At 35.1% G+C, this 19,157-nt stretch overlaps 1 protein-coding gene across 6 annotated transcripts in view; it reads right to left on the bottom strand.

Moving 5' to 3' along the window:
* Positions 1-9,866: 9,866 nt before the first annotated feature.
* Positions 9,867-19,157, bottom strand: part of HNF4G (hepatocyte nuclear factor 4 gamma) — a 155,235-nt gene continuing 145,944 nt past the window's right edge. For all 6 annotated transcript variants that reach the window (XM_063817194.1, XM_009455530.4, XM_063817196.1 and 3 more), the window contains 4 exons: positions 18,033-18,185; positions 17,666-17,902; positions 16,237-16,359; positions 9,867-12,730 (listed from right to left, as the gene is read on the bottom strand). In XM_063817194.1, the coding sequence (XP_063673264.1) occupies positions 12,609-12,730; positions 16,237-16,359; positions 17,666-17,902; positions 18,033-18,185 (635 nt within the window). In that variant the 3' untranslated portion in view covers positions 9,867-12,608. The remainder of the gene's footprint in view (positions 12,731-16,236; positions 16,360-17,665; positions 17,903-18,032; positions 18,186-19,157) is intronic.

Raw genomic sequence — 19,157 nt, 5'->3', positions numbered from 1 at the left:
TTGTAGTTCCCATAATTCCCACATGTCGTGGGAGGGAATGGTGGGAGATAATTGAATCATGGGGACAGTTTCCCCCATACTGTTCTCATCATAGGGAATATGTCTCACAAGATTTGATGGCTTTATAGGGGGAAACCCCTTTTGCTTGGTTCTCATTTCCTCTCTTGCCTGCCGCCATGTAAGACCTGCCTTTCACCTTCTGCCATTTCAAATAGGATCATTTTGAGCTGCATTTCCCAAATTATAATCACATTTTATTTTTCTTTCATTAATATTCTACAACTATAAATAAGTAATTGAACTCCTGATACTCCCATCACAATACACCATACTTTGGAGGGTTTTCTCAACATCATTGATCACCAGAGAAATGCAATCAAAACCACAATGAGAAACAATCTTATGCCAGTCAGAATGGCGATTTTTAAAAAGTCAGGAAACAACAGACGCTGGTGAGGTTGCAGAGAAATAGGAATGCTTTTACACTGTTGGTGGGAATGTAAATTAGTTCAACCATTGTGGAAGACAGTGTGGCAAATTCTCGAAGATTTAGAACCAGAAGTACCATTTGACCCAGGAATCCCATTACTGGGTATATACCTAAAGGAATATAAATCATTCTACTATAAAGATACATGTGAGCGTATGTTCATTGCAGCACTATTCATCATAGCAGAGACATGGAATTAACCTAAATGCCCATCAATGGTAGACTGGATAAAGAAAATGTGGTACATATACACCATGGAATACTATGCAGCCATGAAAAGAAATGAGATCATGTCCTTTGCAGGGACATGGATGAAGCTGGAAGCCATCATCCTCAACAAACTAACACAGGAACAGAAAACCAAATACCACATGCTCTCACTCATAAGTAGTAGTTGAACAATGAGAACACATGGACCCAGGGTGGGGAACAACACACACCAGGGCATGTTAGAGGGTGAGGCATGAGGGGAGGGAACTTACAGGAGGAGTCAATAGGGGCAGCAAACCACCATGACATGTTTATATCTATGTAACAAACCTGCACGTCCTGCACATTTATCCCAAAACTTAAATTAAAAAAAGAGAAAAGAAAATAAAAACTAGGGAAGGCCATTCTCTATATCTGATCTTATCTGAATCTACCTTGGAGTCAGGAGACAATCTTGGCCCCAGAGTAAATTGTTATGATTAGTTGGCCAGATCTCAAATCCATGTGAGATGAGTACTTTGAGCCTTCTGTAACTACAGAAAATTCTCAACCTACAGGAGTTAGAGTAGTTCTAATTTATAGCACTCTTGCAATTGCACCTGTGTAATTATTTACGGCACTTAGACCAGCAAGAGCACAGATTGTCACTCAGGCTGTCTAAATCTTGAGTATTGCCACATAAAACTTCAACCCTAGGTTATGTCCTTGAGATCATTCTAGCTACATGTTTCAGATACACCACCAGTTCCTGGACAAGGATTAACCACATTTCTTGCATCTCTGTCATTCCTTTTCCAGCCAGGCATTTCTTATATAATCAATAAATGTGTGAAAATAGATATTTCGTTTCCTTTTAAAATTATTATTTACAAGTTCAAAAAGCCTTTTGCTGTACCATGTACAGATATTTTTCATTTCATAGTTAAATAATTATAATATTTTTAGTCATGTTTATAAGCTGTTAGTGAGTAGGTCCTTTGGTAACTATTGCAATGCTTTACCAGAATTTAAAAAACAGCATTGTTATATCAGAGTCCCATACAAAAAGTAATATGCAACACATTTAAGGATTCTTTGTATATCTTAGAGTTATGATAAATATTTTATTATGTCCATGACTTTTCAAATAAAGACTATAGTTTTCAAATTTAGGTTAAAAATTGATTTATCTAAGCTCTTAAAATTAGCTCTTAAAATTCACATAACAGAATTATTGATGATTTATCATAAATAGCCTAAAAAAGAACCACATTATTTTTCTAAATCATATTTTAAAGATAAATTTTTCCAAAAAATGTTCTAAGAAATGAATGAAAGGGATATGTAACAGTTAAAATACACTTTAGACAGATATCTAGTATCTCCATCAAATCATGATTTCCAAACCATAATTTAATCATGTTTTGTTGAAGATAGTCCTGCCAATGAAATATTAAAATAAATAGTAGGAGATTATTTTTACAATTTATTTGCCTATTCTTTCAAAAGATTTTCCAGACTTAAAGTAATTTCAGCATCTTCCTGGGTTTTTCCTTAAACGGGAATTTTTTTTTTTTTCCATTCATGATATGCATCCTTAACTATTTCACCTCCATTCTCTGGGTTTTGCAACTTGCCTCTTGGCTAATGGTTTCATTTCAGTTACATTCCTTCCATGATTTGACTACAATGACCATTGTTTTCCTCAGCTTTTATGTTCTTCATGTCTTTGGTCCCTCAGCCAAAAATGTACTTCACAACCCCATCCCATATTGTTCTGTATTCAAATCCTGCTTACAAGCTCAATTCAAAAGTATGTCCTCTGTTAAGTATCCCTAGTACTCATACGCAGAAATAATTGACATTTTATTTGTGTTCTCAGGCTCCATTCTTTGTATCTTTGATGATGGTTGCTAACATTTATTTTTAGTGCTTGCTAATTCCCAGATTTCATGATAAGCACATTTTATAAACCATCTTGATTCACTTAAATAATAATGTAACTCATGTTAGTATTATAAATATTCTTTTGTTTGTTTTGTTTTGTTTGGAAACTAATACTCAAGAAGAATTTGCAAGTAATTTTAAAGAGATTACACAGTAGAGCCCACATTTGTATCTAGGCTGATCCTAAACTCTCAGTCTCCATGATGCATTGTATCCTAATACTTATCGCATTCTCTGTTATAAGTATTAATAAGTTATCAATCTTCCTCACTAAACTTCAAACTCCTTGAGAACAAAGATACATACACATCATTCATCTTTGTTTCTGGCCACATCCTACTTAGTGCATTTCTTGACCCTAGTCTGGACAAAATAAATATTTGTCAACTTTTAAATATGCTTATATTAAAATTCCGAATTCCATTTTTATTCTAGAATTATCAGGATATTTTTTATGAAAGATTCTTTTCTATATATTGGTAGAGAAATGTAGAGGTAATTCTATGGCTATTCAGTAGTACATTACTTTAATTATGCTGCTGAAATATCATCAAATTGTGTGTCTCATGATGCCATTAGAAATCATTTCAGAATTTCCTTCTTTAGACAAAACTCTAACTCTAGACTAAGGTCAGTGTTTTGCTAAACAAATGTCACTATGGGTTTTGATTTGCACATCTGATCTTATCTGCCAGCTAACTACTCATTAAATCTTTACATTTATATTTAGACTCAATTATTACATAGTGCAAGGGCAGTGATGATTTATAAATAAAATAATCAATTATTTAAACTTATTTAAATCCTGTCTTTTACAGTCATTATCTTAGGGTGAATGGGCTTTACATTTTTTCTCTAAATTATCATTGTACTAAATTCATGGTATTTTATAGCTAAAAAAAATAAAATAAACAGGTTATATTGTAAATGTACCTACTAAACTGCCTGTGACCTAATATCTAATATGACTAGGAGAATAATGTGTGACTAACAATTCAGATTAAATGAATTGTTTAATCTATTAACAAAAAGCCTAACCTATTATAAGGGTAAAAACCTTTGTGTTTTGATGCCATTTTGGCCATATAAAAATATAATACATTGTGTTTTGGGAAATATTTTTACACAGCGTATATTTTAAAATAAAGAATATAAGCCAAAATCAGAATTAAAAATATCCATGAGAAAAAACTATAAGTTAAAAATATAGACAGGCATTAAATGATAATGTTTCACTTACTAAAAAGTTGAATCCTTTTTTACCATTTTTATTTTCAAAAATTAATACGACAAATAGATTATCATATTAAATCATCATTATCTAAATTATAATTTGTGATAATTTAATTATAATTTTAGATAACTAATAATTACATTAAAATAACCCATTGAAGAAGTATATATATTATTTTTTCTTCAGCACATTTCTTTCTCAAACTTTACTAACCAAAAATAATGAATAATGTGACTAATCTCTTGTCTAATTTACAAATCGCTATTAATCACCTAATAATTGCTGGGAATTCTGTTGAATCTTGGAAATCCAAAAATGTAGCCAACATGGTCTTTGCTCTGCTGGGGTTCATTGTAAAGGGTAATAAATAGCAATTAAAATATTAAAATAAATGCTATAAATAGAAGGATATACAACAAGTAGTGAGACACATGAAGGAATTCCTTAATTTTACCCATGAAGGTTGTAAAAATGTTCACTCAAGGGTGAGGGTAGTATGCTAACTAAATTTTTAATCTAAATCTTTAAGAACTGGTAGGAGTAAGCTAAGAGATCAAAGAAAAGAAGAAAACACCAGTCAGAAGAAATAGCCTGTGAAAGGGTGAAGCTAGAAATTTGTCATCTGGAACTCATCCATTATGAAATTCTTAACTGCAGTATCTTTTTCTAACCCAAACTTAGATCTTGCCAGCCTTTCCATTTTATTTGTTATTTCTAAACATCTCTAGTTCAATCTCCTCCATACTTTTTAACATCTCCCTTTTCTCCCAATCCATTTATCTTTGATGTTCTATTTTACCTGGAAATAAATTAGAATCATTCATATTTCATAGTTTTTCTTGTTTCAGTGTATTTTTCATTAGATTATTTTATAAATTTGAATTCTGGTGGTATCGTAGACTACAAATCTGATTTTTACAAATTTGGGTTTTACAAATTTGATTTTTGAAGATATTGTAATCTATATTGTGATTAATTTCATTTTATAACTCTCTTTGCTAATATATAAATACATTTTGTGTGTCATTTTAGGTTGGCTTCCCTAGGAATAGGACTCTGAGATTTGTGTGTAGGATATTTACTAGGAAATGCTCTAAAAACGCACACCCAGAAGGGAGATGGAGGCAAACTTTGGTAGAAGAAGCTAAGTTGTGATGGTGACTCAAGAGGGTTCACCAATCCCCCAGTGAGAGCAGAAATTGAGATGGCTTTCAGAGTTTTTCGGAATTGAGGCAAGAGGTCCAGGTCTGGCTCCTCAGATTCACCATTACATCTCTCTATGAAGCCAACACTGCTGGCTGAATAGGAACCAATACAACATTCTGTAAAACATTTTATCTAGTGTCTTTAGACTAGATGATGGCAGACGATAGGGGAGTCAGCATACCCTTGGATTGAGGTTGTAAATATAGACTGTTTCTGATCCTTCTTTCTGGTAAGAATGCAAAAGAGCATGCATTCATACAGATTAATAGGCACATACCTCACAATTGCAGCCATGTTAATTACTACGATTAGGGCTACTATTTAGTGGGAGTCTAGTATCAGTCTTCAACATCTATCTGCCCTTTTAAGACATTTCGATGAATTAAGCAGAGATTTAATGAATACCACTATTCTTGCATTTTACAGTTCTTTACAAGATCATAATATTTGCTCCCCCAACACACACTCAAAATGTGATATTCTTATTCTGATTGAGAAGAGCATTTTATTATCTTTTTCTAAACACAGTTGCCCCCAGACAGAGCTGTCAAATTTCATTGTTCTTGCATTTATCATTTCCCTCATTTTTCTTAACACCTGATATATTGCACCCACTAGTACATTTTCTTTCACCAATATACCATTACAGTTCATTATAGGTGAAAATTTAAATAATTTCACTACTACTTTGTTCCAGGAGCTATCCATTGTCCAATAATTACCAGTGACAAGGCTCCTGTTGAGAGCTGGCTGTTGGGTAATCCTGTTTCACAGTCCAGTAAAGCAGGGAAATTGCTGTGGCCCTGTCCCTCCCCTGCCCCTATCAGCTTGTCTGCCTCAAGGAAAATCAGTGCATCACCTCAAGTATAAGCTCAAGTATCAGCTGAAGCATGGCCAAAGTAGGGAGATCCTGTCTCTACAAAAAATTCCAAAATAGCCAGGTGGGATGGCTTACACCTGCAGTGCCAGCTACTCAGGAGGCTGAGGGGAGAGGATCCCTTGAGCCTGGAAGATCGAGGCTACAAAGAGCCCTGATTGCACCACTGCACTCCAGTCTGGGCAACAGAGCAAGACTGTCTCAAAAAACAAAAAACCTATCTGCTCAAATAGCCACATTGAAAAGGATGTCAAATTGCACTCACATATAGTGTTATAATAAACCATATTATTCATACATTCTTTTCTAAAATTCTGTGTCATATTCCAAATATGACCCAGAGCAAAGCCTTCCTTCTCATTTTTCCCTGTAAAATTAGGTTATATCTCTTCTACTCTCCACTGAGATATAAAAATTATCTGTTAAATATTTTAAAAAGTTGTTTGAAATTATTTAAATAGTGCCTACTAATGTAATAAAAATACAGATTCTTTAAGAAATTGGGAAAACATGGGGGTTACCTGTATGAAAGTAAATGTGCTAAAAACATCTGCTTTCATAGTAGAAAGACAGCAAGTAATGTCTAAAATGAAAATAAATAAATAAATGAGATTTAAATATGTTTTCAGATTATAGAGAAAAAAACCGATATAGTATTTGAATGTTGTTGCTGCAGAAGTGAACTTGGATAAGAGATGAATGGTAAGAAGGAGAGCTCCAGGTTTCATTGTAAGCCTTAAATGTAATTTGTCTTTTTAAATGATGTACACGTATTACCTTAATATGAGTAAAAACAAAATTAAACTTAGAATTTCATAAGTATAAGACTAACAGCTCCTTATAATTTAAGACATTTTACAAAGAAGCTTTAAACATCAACAGAGGGTACCAGAAAATTGAAGGATCTAGGTTAAACATTTATATATCAAAAGTACACTCATATAATGTTTAAGCCAACTTAGGGCATATATTTTTATTACTATGACAACACTAGGTAGCAAGAAAAACTACATAACTAAAGTACAAATGTAAGGATTCCCTTTTCAATCAGTGTCCAGTGGTTTATTTGGAGATGTGCTAATTAATTTTGCTTTGGACTCTAAAGACAAGCGTTAACGTATAAATTTAATTAAATGATGATATGATTTGGCTCTGTATCCCCAACCAAATCTCATCTCTTAATTGTAATCCCCACATGTCGAGGGGGGGACCTGGTGGGAGGTGATTGGATCATGGGGACAGCTTCCTCCATGATATTCTTGTGATAGTGATTGAGTTATGTGAACCCAGAAAATCTGAGACAGGTCTCAGTTAATTTAGGAAGTTTATTTTGCCAAGGTTGAGGACACGTCTGTGTGATGATATGTGCCCAGGGAGGTCGGGGAACAGCTTGGTTTTATACATTTTAGGGAGACATGAGACATCAATCAACATGTAAGAAGTACATTGGTTCAGTTTTGAAAGGTGGGACATCTTGAAGCAAGGGCAGGAAGACTAGAAGGGGAAAGGGAGCTTTCAGGTCACAGATAGGTGAGACACAAGCAGTTGCATTCTTTTGAGTTTTTGATTAGCCTTTCCAAAAAGGCAATCAGATATGCATCCATTTTGGTGAGCAGAGGGATAAATTTGAATAAAATGGGAGGCAGGTTTGCCATAAGCAGTTTCCAGCTTGAGTTTTCCTTAGAGATTTTGGGGGCCCAAGATATTTTCCTTTCACAGTTCTCACAAGATCTGATGGCTTAAAAGTGTTTGGAAATTCCCCTGCCTTGTGCTCTCTCTCTCTCTTGCTGCCCTGTGAAGAAAGTGCTTGCTTCTCCTTCACCTTCTGCCATAATTGTAAGTTTCCTGAGCCCTCCCAGTCATGCAAAACTGTGGGTCAGTTACAACTCATTTCTTGATAAATTACCCAGTTTCAGGTAGTTCTCTATAGCAATGTGAAAATGGGCTAATACAGAAAAGTTTGGTACTGGGAGTGGGCACTGCTATAAAGATAACCTGAAAATGTGGAATGGACTTTAGAACTGGGTAACAGGCAGAGGTTGGAACAGTTAGGAGGGATCAGAAGAAGACAGGAAGATGTGGGAAAGTTTGGCACTTCCGAAAGACTTATTGAATGGTTTTGACCAAAATGCTGATGGTGATATGGACAATGAAGTCCAGGCTGAGGTGGTCTCAGAAGGAGATGAGGAACTTTTTGGGAACTGGAGCAAAGTTCTTGCTATGCTTTAGCAAAGAGACTGGCAGCATTTTGTCCCTGCCTTAGAGATCTGTGGAACTTTGAACTTGAGAGAGATGATTGAGGGTATCTGACAGAAGAAATTTCTATGCAGCAAAATGTTCAAGATGTGCCTTTTTTTTCTTTTCCGAATGCATACAGTGATATGCATTCACAAAGAGATTATCTGAAACTGAAACTTTTGTTTAAAAGTGAAGCAGAGCATAAAAGCTTGGAAAATTTGCAGCCTGGCCATGTGGTAGAAAAAAAAATTTTTTTTTCTTGAGAGAAATTCAAGTGATTGACTGCAGAAATTAGCATAAATAAAGAGAGGTTGAATGTTACTAGCCAAGACTATGGGGAAAATGTCTCCAGGGCATTTCAGAGATCTTCACAGCAGCACCTCCCATCACAGGCCTGGAGGCCTAGGGGGAAAAATAAATGGTTTTGTGGGCCAGGCCCAGGGTGCTACTGCTCTGTTCAGGCTCAGGACATGGTGCCCTGTGTCCCATCCACTCCAGCTCCAGCCATGGCTAAAAGGTACAGCTCACAGCTCAAGCCATTGCTTTAGGGGGTGCAAGCCTCAAGCCTTAGTGATTTCCATGTGGTGTTGGGCCTGTGGGTGCACAGAAGACAATAGCTGAGCTTTGGGAGCCTCTGCCTAGATTTCAGAGGATGTCTGGAAACACCTGAATGTCCAAGCAGAAATCTGCTGCCGGAGCAGAGCCCGCATGGAGAACTTCTACTAGGGCAATGCAGAGAAGGAATGTGGGGTTGGAGCCCCCACACAGAGTTCCCACTGTGGCCCTGCCTAGTGGGGCTGTGAGAAGAGGGCCACTGTTCTCCAGACCCCAGAATAACAGATCCACTGACAGTTTGTACTGTGCACCTGGGAAAGCCACAAACACTCGGAGCCAGTCCTTGAAAGCAGCTGTGTAGGGGCTGTACCCTACAGAGCCACAGGGGCAGAGCTGCCCAAGGCCTTGGGGGCCCACATCTTGCATCAGTGTGCCCTGGTCATGAGACATGGAGTTAAAGGAGATTATTTTGGAGCTTCAAGATTTAATGAGTACCCTGCCTGGTTTTGGACTTGCATGGGGCCCCTTTGTTATGGCCAATTTCTCCCATTTGGAATGAGAACGTTTACCCAATGCCTATATCCCCATTGTATCTTGGAAGTAACTAAGTTAAGATTTTGGGGAATTGTTGTGAAGGCATAATTGGTTTTGAAATGTAAGAAGGACATGAGATTTGGGAGGGGCCAAGTACAGAATGATATGGTTTGGCTCTATGTCCCCACCCAAATCTCAAATCAAATTGTAATCCCCATATGTCTAGGGAGGGACCTGGTGGGAAGTGGTTGGATCATGGGGGCAATTTCCCCCATGCTGTTCTTGTGATAGTGAGTTCTCACAAGAGCTGATGGTTTAAAAGCATTTGGCAGTTCCCCTCTCGCTTTCTCTCTCTCCTGCTGCCTGTGAAGAAGGTGCTTGCTTCTCCTTTCACCATGATTATAAGTTTCCTGAAGCCTCTCTAGCCATGCAAAACTGTGAGTCAATTAAACCTCCTTTCTTTACAAATTACCCAGTCTCAGATCGTTCTTTATAGTAGTGTGAAAATGGACTAATACAAATGACTATATAAAATATATTATCAGCATCTGTAAAAACACGAAATCATTTTTGAACACTAATGAAGCACCTGGTTTCAGTGATTTTTTTTCTCAGTTTTTATTTAGAAAGTTTAGTGAAACAAACATAGCATCACAGTTTAGTAATACTTTAATCTCACTATAATTTAACATGGTAAAAAATCTACTAATTTTTGATTTCCAACAATAAAATTTATAAAAATAATTATACATTTATAAAATGAATTATTTCACAATAAATTATTCACTTCTATTACCTGAAAAAAGTTGAATACTATATAAAAGTAATAACTTCCCTTATCAATATTTTGAAAATATGCTGAAAACATCAGTTCCTTTTTTCCAGCATCTTTGGCAGTTCAGTATATAAAAATATAATATTATAAATTCCCTGACCATAGTTATTGAAGCAGAATCATTACTAATAATTTCAAAGATACAGCTGTTTAGTAAATATACATGAATAAATTACAGGGTTCACTAAAAATGAATTTTATCTTTTATACTTCAAAGGTATTTGCTATGTTCTGAATTTTTGTGTTTTCCAAAATTCACATGCTGACACCTAGTCCCCAGAGTGATGTTATTAGGAGATGGGGCCTTTGGAGGGTGATTCAGTCATGAGAATTAGTATCTTTATTAAAGAGACTCGAGAGAGCTACCTTTTTCCTTTTATGTATAAGGACACAGCTAGAAAATGCCATGTATGATCCAGAGGCCTAATTCGTTGATCCCTTAATCTTGGACTTCCCACCATTGAGAACAGCGAGAAATAAATTTCTGTTGTTTATAAGCTGCCAAGTTCATAGTATTTCATTACAGCAGCCTGCACAGACCAAGGCAGTATTTTTTTTTAATGTCTTCTAAGGGAACCCCCCCAAAAGTAAACAAAAATCTACAAAAGTTATTTGTATGATCAAAATCAAAACATTCTTATTCACGAAATAGAAGCTACAGTAAATTTTCAAAAAATAAGAGTTAAAAAACTCCCCCCATATGATATATTTTACAGTTTCACAAGGGTACCAGGTCGTGAAGGAATTTTATTAAATCTATTAAATCATAGATAGCTTTTAATAAGTTCAATTTTACTTTAAGAGCTAATAAGTTACTTGATATTAACCTTTTTACTTATAAGGTAAGTGGGAGATATGACATCATAATCTTAGACATTTAAAAAATCCTGAGAAAGATTATTTCAATCTTTTACAGTTTGGGATCCTCTTTTTAAAAAAAATTATTGATAATTACTCGACCAGTTTTTCCAATTTTCCCTCTCCTCAACCAGAGAGGAGCCACTGCATCATGAGGTGGCCCATGCTTCATTTGTTTTAAAATAAACTCCAGCTTTAAGTGATATCAGAGAGTTTAAGGCTCCAATGAACTCTACTCCTCAGTCTAGAATTCGACATTTGGTACATCCCTGGGCTGCTACATTTCAAAGAATCTGCTAAGCCAGTCGTTTTACTTTGTTTTTGTTTTCATCAGAATCCATCCGGTGAATCTTTTATTTTATCTAATGTTTTTAAGAGAAAGTCTGGTTAAAACTACAAAAGTGGTTTCTTATTCAAGCTACAACAATTTTACACTCACTGCTTATCGGTAAATATATATTATAGGCAATATGATGAATAGTATCCAATCATCACTCAACTGCATATATTTAAAAACCACACTATGAGTAAGAAGTTCACATTTTTCATTCCACACCAAAGATTCATTAAAGTCAACTAGACCTGGGCTTGAATGTGTTTCTCTCACTCGTTATGTTTGTGAACTTTGGTTATGTTCCTTAAACCCTCAAGCTAAAGTTTCCCTTATTTATAAAACAGCGATAATGATATCTCTCCTAAAGTGTTATTGTGAGGACCAAATAAGGGACATGGGTGGTAGATGGCTAACTTGTCCTCAGAATCAGTTCTCTCAGAGTGGCATGGCTTTGGCTGACACAGACTTTCCACCTATAGATAATTCTCCTGGCTACCGTGGGAGCCAGCTGTGGGCATGTGCTAATCTCTAGTCAATGGATAACTATTTTCTAAATTGTTTCAGGAGAAAGAAATAGATTCCTCTCTTGATTTAGTCACTGTTTTAGGGGTTTCTTTGTTACAGTTCACCCTGTATCCTAACTGATAAAAGCAACATGTTTTTGCTTAACATACATCTTCAAATAAAGTCAGATTTCAAAAAGTATCCAGTCATCCTCGGAATGGTTTTTTGTATTTTTCTAAACTTAAGATAGGAATATTTAACTCTAAAGCAAAGAGTTGCTTCTTTACCACAGACTGTCCGTAAGAGATTCTTCTTGAAAAAGATACAGTCTATTCTACAGCAACTGCTTTATTTTTCTAATCTCCAAGTTTATAATTTATTTTTAAAAACTTAGCTCATTTTATATTAAACTGAGATTTCTGATCTACTATTTTCAGTCAAAAACGAACACTTTGTTCTGTATCACATCACAATAAAGCAATTATTTACAGATTTAAATTAACATTAATAAAACAAATGAAACTCATACATAAGATTCAATTGATTCAGGCACAATGCAGGGGCAGTTGGAAAAAATACCCTATATAAACATCTTCAAACTCAGATATACATTGGTTGCATGTGAAAGTTTTACATAGTAGCAATAACAAACAGAATGAACGTATAAACAAGAAAATAGGACACCATCTTATAACAGCACCAATGAAGAAGCCTTGGCTAAGAGTTTGCCAAAAGTGCTATCCTGAGATATTTCAAGATCAACAACTTTTCACATTTATGTAGTGCCATTCTGAAGTAAACACATTTTCACAATTGCTTTTGTTTGGAGAGATGCTGGTGTGAAATGACTGATGCTTGGTTTGCAGCTATTTTGTACTGTTCTTGCCCAGAGCCTTGTGGTGGGGAAGGGAGTGGGGTTTCAGGAGTTGCTGAAAAAGAATCAGAGAATTGAGTCTGATGGTGGCAGTCAGTCTTCCTCACCCCATTAAACCCTACATAACACCAATACACATTAGCGTAATTTGGAAATGTTTTTAAAAGATCCTACACAGAATAGTGATTTGTAGAATGCATTATTGGCCCATGACGTACTGTTAGAGAGTACTCTCACCTTACTTTCCAAATAACATTAAATAGAAAGAGGTCATGTTAAAAAATTTTTTTCATAGTTACTTTAAGGTGTTTTCTGCCTTTCCTAATAGCATTTATAAGCATTTGATTCTCTAACAAACCTAGCAGGAAAAAAAGGCAGTGAAAAGAATTAACAGAAGGACAGTTTTCTCAAATATTAGAAAACAATGTTTATATTTTTTATAATCAAAATTCACATAAAATAAAAATATATTTGGTTTGGATTCCACTAATTCAGACATATTAGATGACATAAAAAATTAAGGTTAAGATACTTTATAAATGTTCTGAAATCTAAGTTGTAGTCAAAAGCATCTGAAAAATACTGGCTTTTTTTTTTTGCTTCAAAATTATTCTATTACAATCGAGCTTGCCTGTCGCATCCCCTTTGATGCAAAGAGCAAGCCTGAGTAATTGAATAGAAAGTAACTGAATATAAAAAATTGAATTGAATGTAAAAAGTTACAGTTTCAAAACTTCATTGTCTAGAATAGTAGTTCTTTCTATTGTAAAATCTAACCATATTATAAAATAATCCAGGAGTTATTCTGTAATTTTTAGAAACTTGAAATATTTTAGTACTCACGCTTATTGTTATTGTATTATTCCACATAGTAAACAGAACTAACAGAAAATGTTTGATGATCAGGCTGAGGCTTTGTAAACTTTATAGCTTATGTCTCAACAGTTTTAAAACATTATATACAAAACAAGAACAGTCTCCTTTTACCTGGTGTTCATTAATACATTAGCTTTATATTATTGTTAAGTATGGATTAGCAATTACTTAGAAGCAAAATTTTTAAGTGCAGTTTAAATGACAAATCAATATCAAAATCTGCTTTTACAATTATTTCTGGCTATTTAGACCAGATCTAAGACTGCAGTAGCCTTCTCTAAAAGACCAAGAAAATATGCATGAATTTAAATTTTGGTTGTGTTTAATATCCTGCTTTGCATAAAATATAAATTATTTCAAATGAGCATAGTAAAGCCAAGTTTTCTTTTGCAAACAAATCCCACAAATAGTATGTGGAAAGAACAAGAATAAAAATGAGAGTAACAATGTGATTTTTAAAAGACTAGGGTCAGCAAATATGTTTTTAAAATACTAGAATACTAGCCCTTAAAAAGTATTCAACCACCAGCAGAACTGTCCAACTCTCTTGTCAGTTGATTCCTACAATGTTTATTGTGTTGTTAATGTGTTTTATTTTGTGAGTTTATGAATAACTGAGCTTTAAGAGACACAACTCCATAAACGGTCTAGTTTGGTATTAGGCTTGCCCCTCTCTTTCTGCTATTGATTATCTGTTAAATGAAAATGGTAAGATCTATTCTGCAAGGATGGTCCCAAATAATGTCTTTCAAGTAAATTGGAAATCCAAGATTATGCCATATTTTTCTAAAATTTATATTTTTTCCTAACAATTTCGTTTCTTTCTCTCTCTCATATATTCAAATAATTTTGGTTTCAGATACTATTTACACAAAGATCTACCTGTGCTTGTATCTAAAAGATGGCATGGTAGCACGCAGTCCCATGGCTTCTACGTTCCCTACCAATGCCTAGAAGTCAGGTGGTACTGGTAAATTGTTGTTACGTTGCATACAACATTTGGAAGAAAAAAAAATGCTGTAGCTAGCTATTAAAGACTATTGTAAATTCAGTAGGCAATAAGTGTATGCATAATAGTTACATCACAATAACTCAAGTCATCTCAGTGAGTTAGTAGTAGGTTTGGTGTTCAGAGGCAATAGATCAAAGGTAAATCTGGGATTAATTAGAGTAAATTCAGAAGCAATTAATCAGTTAATCTAGATATTTAATCAAATAATTAGAGATTTGTATCACCAGAGTAGCTTAGAAAAAATAGAATTAGCATGAAAGCTACAATAATAGATTAACTTAGCTACTAACAATCTCTATAGTATTTATATGGTCATTTGCGTTCCAAGGAGTTTTCATAAGCAGCCCTCACTGCACAATTCTGATGTGAATGAATTCTGGTTACCAAGGCTTAGTTAAACACCACCAGTCTGGCAACAACTGGTTCAAGTTTCAGTTACCACGGTAACTCACAATTAAGAGTGAGTAATTTCATAAATACAGACCCCACTTCCAACTCTTCAGTCTGCAAACAGCTACCTAAATAACAGATGTGCTTTATGATCAGTGACTGATCATGTCACAACTTTTAGTCTGTCCATGATTGGTCATTGAGCATCTTCTATTCAGTTCAGGCATGGAAAACTAACTGCATACGGTGGCTGTGTTGCCTCCTTGTTTCCTAGTGGTAAATTCACATCACATTTTACAAAATTGAATAATTGAATTAGAATTGACCAACAACAGTGGAAGTGCAGAAAGGAATAAAAAGTGATAATGCTGGAAGTGACATACAAATAGAACATAAATGCAGTCACAGAAGAAGTAGCTGACCATGGGAATGTTGCCGCTGCTGTTGTTTGAGTCTCTAAATATGCAGCCAAGAACCCAGCGAAGGAAAACGTGTCCACATAAATGAGAAAGCTGGATGTGTCGAAAGGGGAGAAGGTGTCCCAAAATAAGTGAAACCAGCAAGAAAATTTCACATTAAATTAATTCTCAGAAACATGCCATGACATTGAGAATGCAAGGGATAAAATGTTGAAAGCTGATCCAAACTTCCCAACGAGTAAAACTCATCAGGGCATAGAAAAAATCCTCACTTCCTAATGTAAGTTTCAGAAGGTGACAAGAACTGGTCAAACTGCATTTCACAATTTTTTTTTTATAGAGAAATAAAACACTTCGATTGTCAATATTCCTAATGTTTTAATTACAGTGTACCAACTGAAATGTTTTGTATTGAATTCTACAAAATAAGTATAAATATTATATTTCTTTAGTCTCCATAAACATTAAGAGAGTTCTTAATATTTTGACAAACATTTTTGAAGGTGCCAAGCAAGAAATAATTTTCCCATTGATTATTAAGATTCCCTTGCATGGTTTCAGCTTGCATTGTCGTTTTTATGGTCTCACACTACCATGCAAAGCAAGGACTACTTGTATACTCTTTTGTGCTCCCCAGACCTATGAAGTAGAAAGATTTTTCTTTCATTTTCATTTTAGGAAGCAAACTTATGTCTAGGGAGAATAAGTGACAAGCTGAATAACAATCTTCTACTGCTGAGTCCCAGATGGGAAATTACACCAAGTTTTTGCCATTTCTGGTTACTAATAGATTCTTTCCCACAATTCCACTTTTTCTTGGGTAATTAAGAAATATCATGGTTGAAAAGTAGGCTATATACTTACAGATCTGGTCTGCATGAACCAGTGTTGACATGGGACCTAAAAGTATAGTTTGTCCAGTTAATGGATCTTGAGACAAATGTGGATGCATTGGATGATGGAGATGACTGCCATCATTGGAAGCCCCTACAAAAGATAAAAAGATGCTGTGTTAGTGATATTTAATCAGGAACAGCAAGTTTACCTTGAAACACATGTTTTGATTGACAGCTTAAATATTGCTATTTTTGCCAAGTGCTTTTTGGGAATTCAAAAATAAATTGACAGAACCACTGGCATATTAAGAACAATGTCAGCTTTCACTGTACATTGGCTAGATTAATGTTGCATCATATTATGCTGTGTATTAATAATGGACCTTGTGTGCCGTTTCCTGGAATCATTAGGTTCGCTGCCTGTTGTTAAGGCAATTCCAAGAATCACTTACCTCAAGTTTATAGTATTTGGGATCAGCGTAATAGCATGAACAACTTTCATTTCAGAAAGATATCATTAGGAACAAATTATGCACCAGAAAACTAAAAATAAATATAATGATTTTACAAGGAAATTTAATCTAGATTGGAATGCAAAATAAATGATTTCTTAACTTATTCCTGACATGTATTGCAACAATGAAATATCATTTTCCCTTTCTACTATTTTGTGTCAATTAATTATTTCAGGAGCACAATGTTCATTTTTAAGATAGTATATATATATATATATATATATATATATGTATTAGGTTGTATTGCAATTCCAGTATCCTTGAGGTTTTAAATGAATCAGGGCATGAAAAACCATGATATATTTGAAGAGGTCATAAAACCAGGAAATTTGTTTCTCTTTGCCATGTTTGGAAGGATCTGAAAATTTAAGTCAGAGGGACTGTGGAATAGAGGTGGTGGAGGCTAATAAGAATGGGGGTTTCAGGCTGGGCGCAGTGGCTCACGCCTGTATTCCCAGCAATTTGGGAGGCCGAGGCTGGCAGTTCACAAGGTCAGGAGATCAAGACCATCCTAATCAACACGGTGAAACCCCGTCTCTACTAAAAATACAAAAATTAGCCAGGCGTGGTGGTGTGTGCCTGTAGTCCCAGCTACTCCGGAGGCTGAAGCAGGAGAATCACTTGAATTAGGGAGTCGGAGGTTGCAGTGAGCCGAGATTGTGCCACTGTGCTCCAGCCTGGCGACTGAGCGAGACTCTGTCTTAAAAAAAAAAAAAGAATGGGGGTTTGAATCTGTTCAAGTATTTTTGTCTCTCTGATGGGTCTTGCAAATTTTCTAAATGTAAAAACTTGAGTTCATTATGTCATAGCAGAAGGAAAAAAATTCAGGAGCATCACAGCAACTTCAGTAGATGAATTAAATATGGACAAAAAAATCAGTAGGTCAAACTTATATTTAGTGTGATTCTAATCAATAAAGTAGAAATTATTCAATGTACTCACCACCTAATAGCATTTCCTGAAGTAGATTGTCAATTTTAACCATCCCAAAAAGTTTAACAAACTGTATTTGCTCAATCATTTGCCACGTGATGCTCTGCAGTGTGGGCAGGAGCAAAAGCAACTCTCCAAACCTCCCCCGGGAGTCATACTGCCGATCATTGATGTAGTCCTCCAAACCGATCTGCACTTGGAACCTCATGTTCTTAATTTTTACTGGATCGCTTAGCCCTTTTGCATCTAACAAAGGAATAAGAGAGGCAGTGTACAGATTTAACCTAATTACAGTGTGAGACAATAAATATTCTAATATTGAAAAGTAGTTCAATTTTTATTACATTAATTCTCTAGTGGAATTTTGAAAACCAACCTGGATCAAAAAATACAATTGCCTTTAAACAAGCATACTCATTGTCATCAATCTGGATTTCTTGAAATGGTCTAACCAGCTCATCTAGAACACGATTGGCCACACGGCTAATCTCAACTTCACAGCTGTTGCGGTGAATAACATAGTTGTTTCCTATGAGAGAGAAAACAAAACAAAACAAAACAAAATAACCACCTGTCTCCCCAAATTGTCAGCACTGTTTAAAATTTAACAAATCTGTGTTTAAAATAGTCTACCCTTGAAGGAATAGTGATGTATTTCCTCTCTCAGTGGTGTTGTTAGTTATGCTAGAAAAACTTAAGCATGCTTAAAGGACCAAGAACATTAATAATGTGATCACATGCATTTTAACGGGATCAGTCACTGGTGACAACACAAAAGTGCAGACTAATAACATGCTGATATTTGACAAAATCTAAATATAATGATTAGTTTTTCTCTGTGTCAGACATCTATTAGCGTTTTATTCACTAATGACTATAATACAAACCCTAAAGAATCTTTCTTGTTTACAGCGGATTAAAAACAGCACTTTGATACTCTAGGCATTCTAGGCATATACTATTGAGACAGTTTTAACACACCTAAGTAAAGGAGGTTGATTTTTTTTTTTTAATTAGCATGTGAATTCTCATGAGTTGCCTCTGATAGTATGTTTTCTCTTCCAGGACTTCTTTAAATAGAGGTGGGATAACCACTTTATAAGGCTGACTTTAAGGGAGTTCAGAGATTGGGTAGCGAGCTGGACCACCTATTCCCTAAAGATCTTTCTAACTTAGAAATTCTCTAGCTATAATATGATGAAAATTTTTATAGCTTCCAAAAATAACAGTTAAATTGTTATTTTCTGGTTTTATAAAAAGACAAATATTCTAAATTCTTTCACTGCAGGCAAAGACAATCCTCAGGGTAACAGCATGTTCAATGGTAGCCTCACTCTTTTTTCTCCAGCTTTATGGAGTTATGACAAGCAAACAGAATTGTATATATTTAAGGTGTACAATGTGATTTTTTGTTTGTTTGTTTGTGTTTTTAGATGGAGTCTCTATCGCCCAGGCTGGAGTGCAGTGGCACGATCTCAGCTTGCTGCAACCTCTGCTGCTC

This window comes from Pan troglodytes, chromosome 7 (assembly GCF_028858775.2).
Source record: "Pan troglodytes isolate AG18354 chromosome 7, NHGRI_mPanTro3-v2.0_pri, whole genome shotgun sequence".
NCBI classification, from domain to species: Eukaryota; Metazoa; Chordata; class Mammalia; order Primates; family Hominidae; genus Pan; species Pan troglodytes.
Note: the sequence above shows the minus strand (reverse complement) of the source record. Positions and strands in the feature narration are given on the sequence as shown.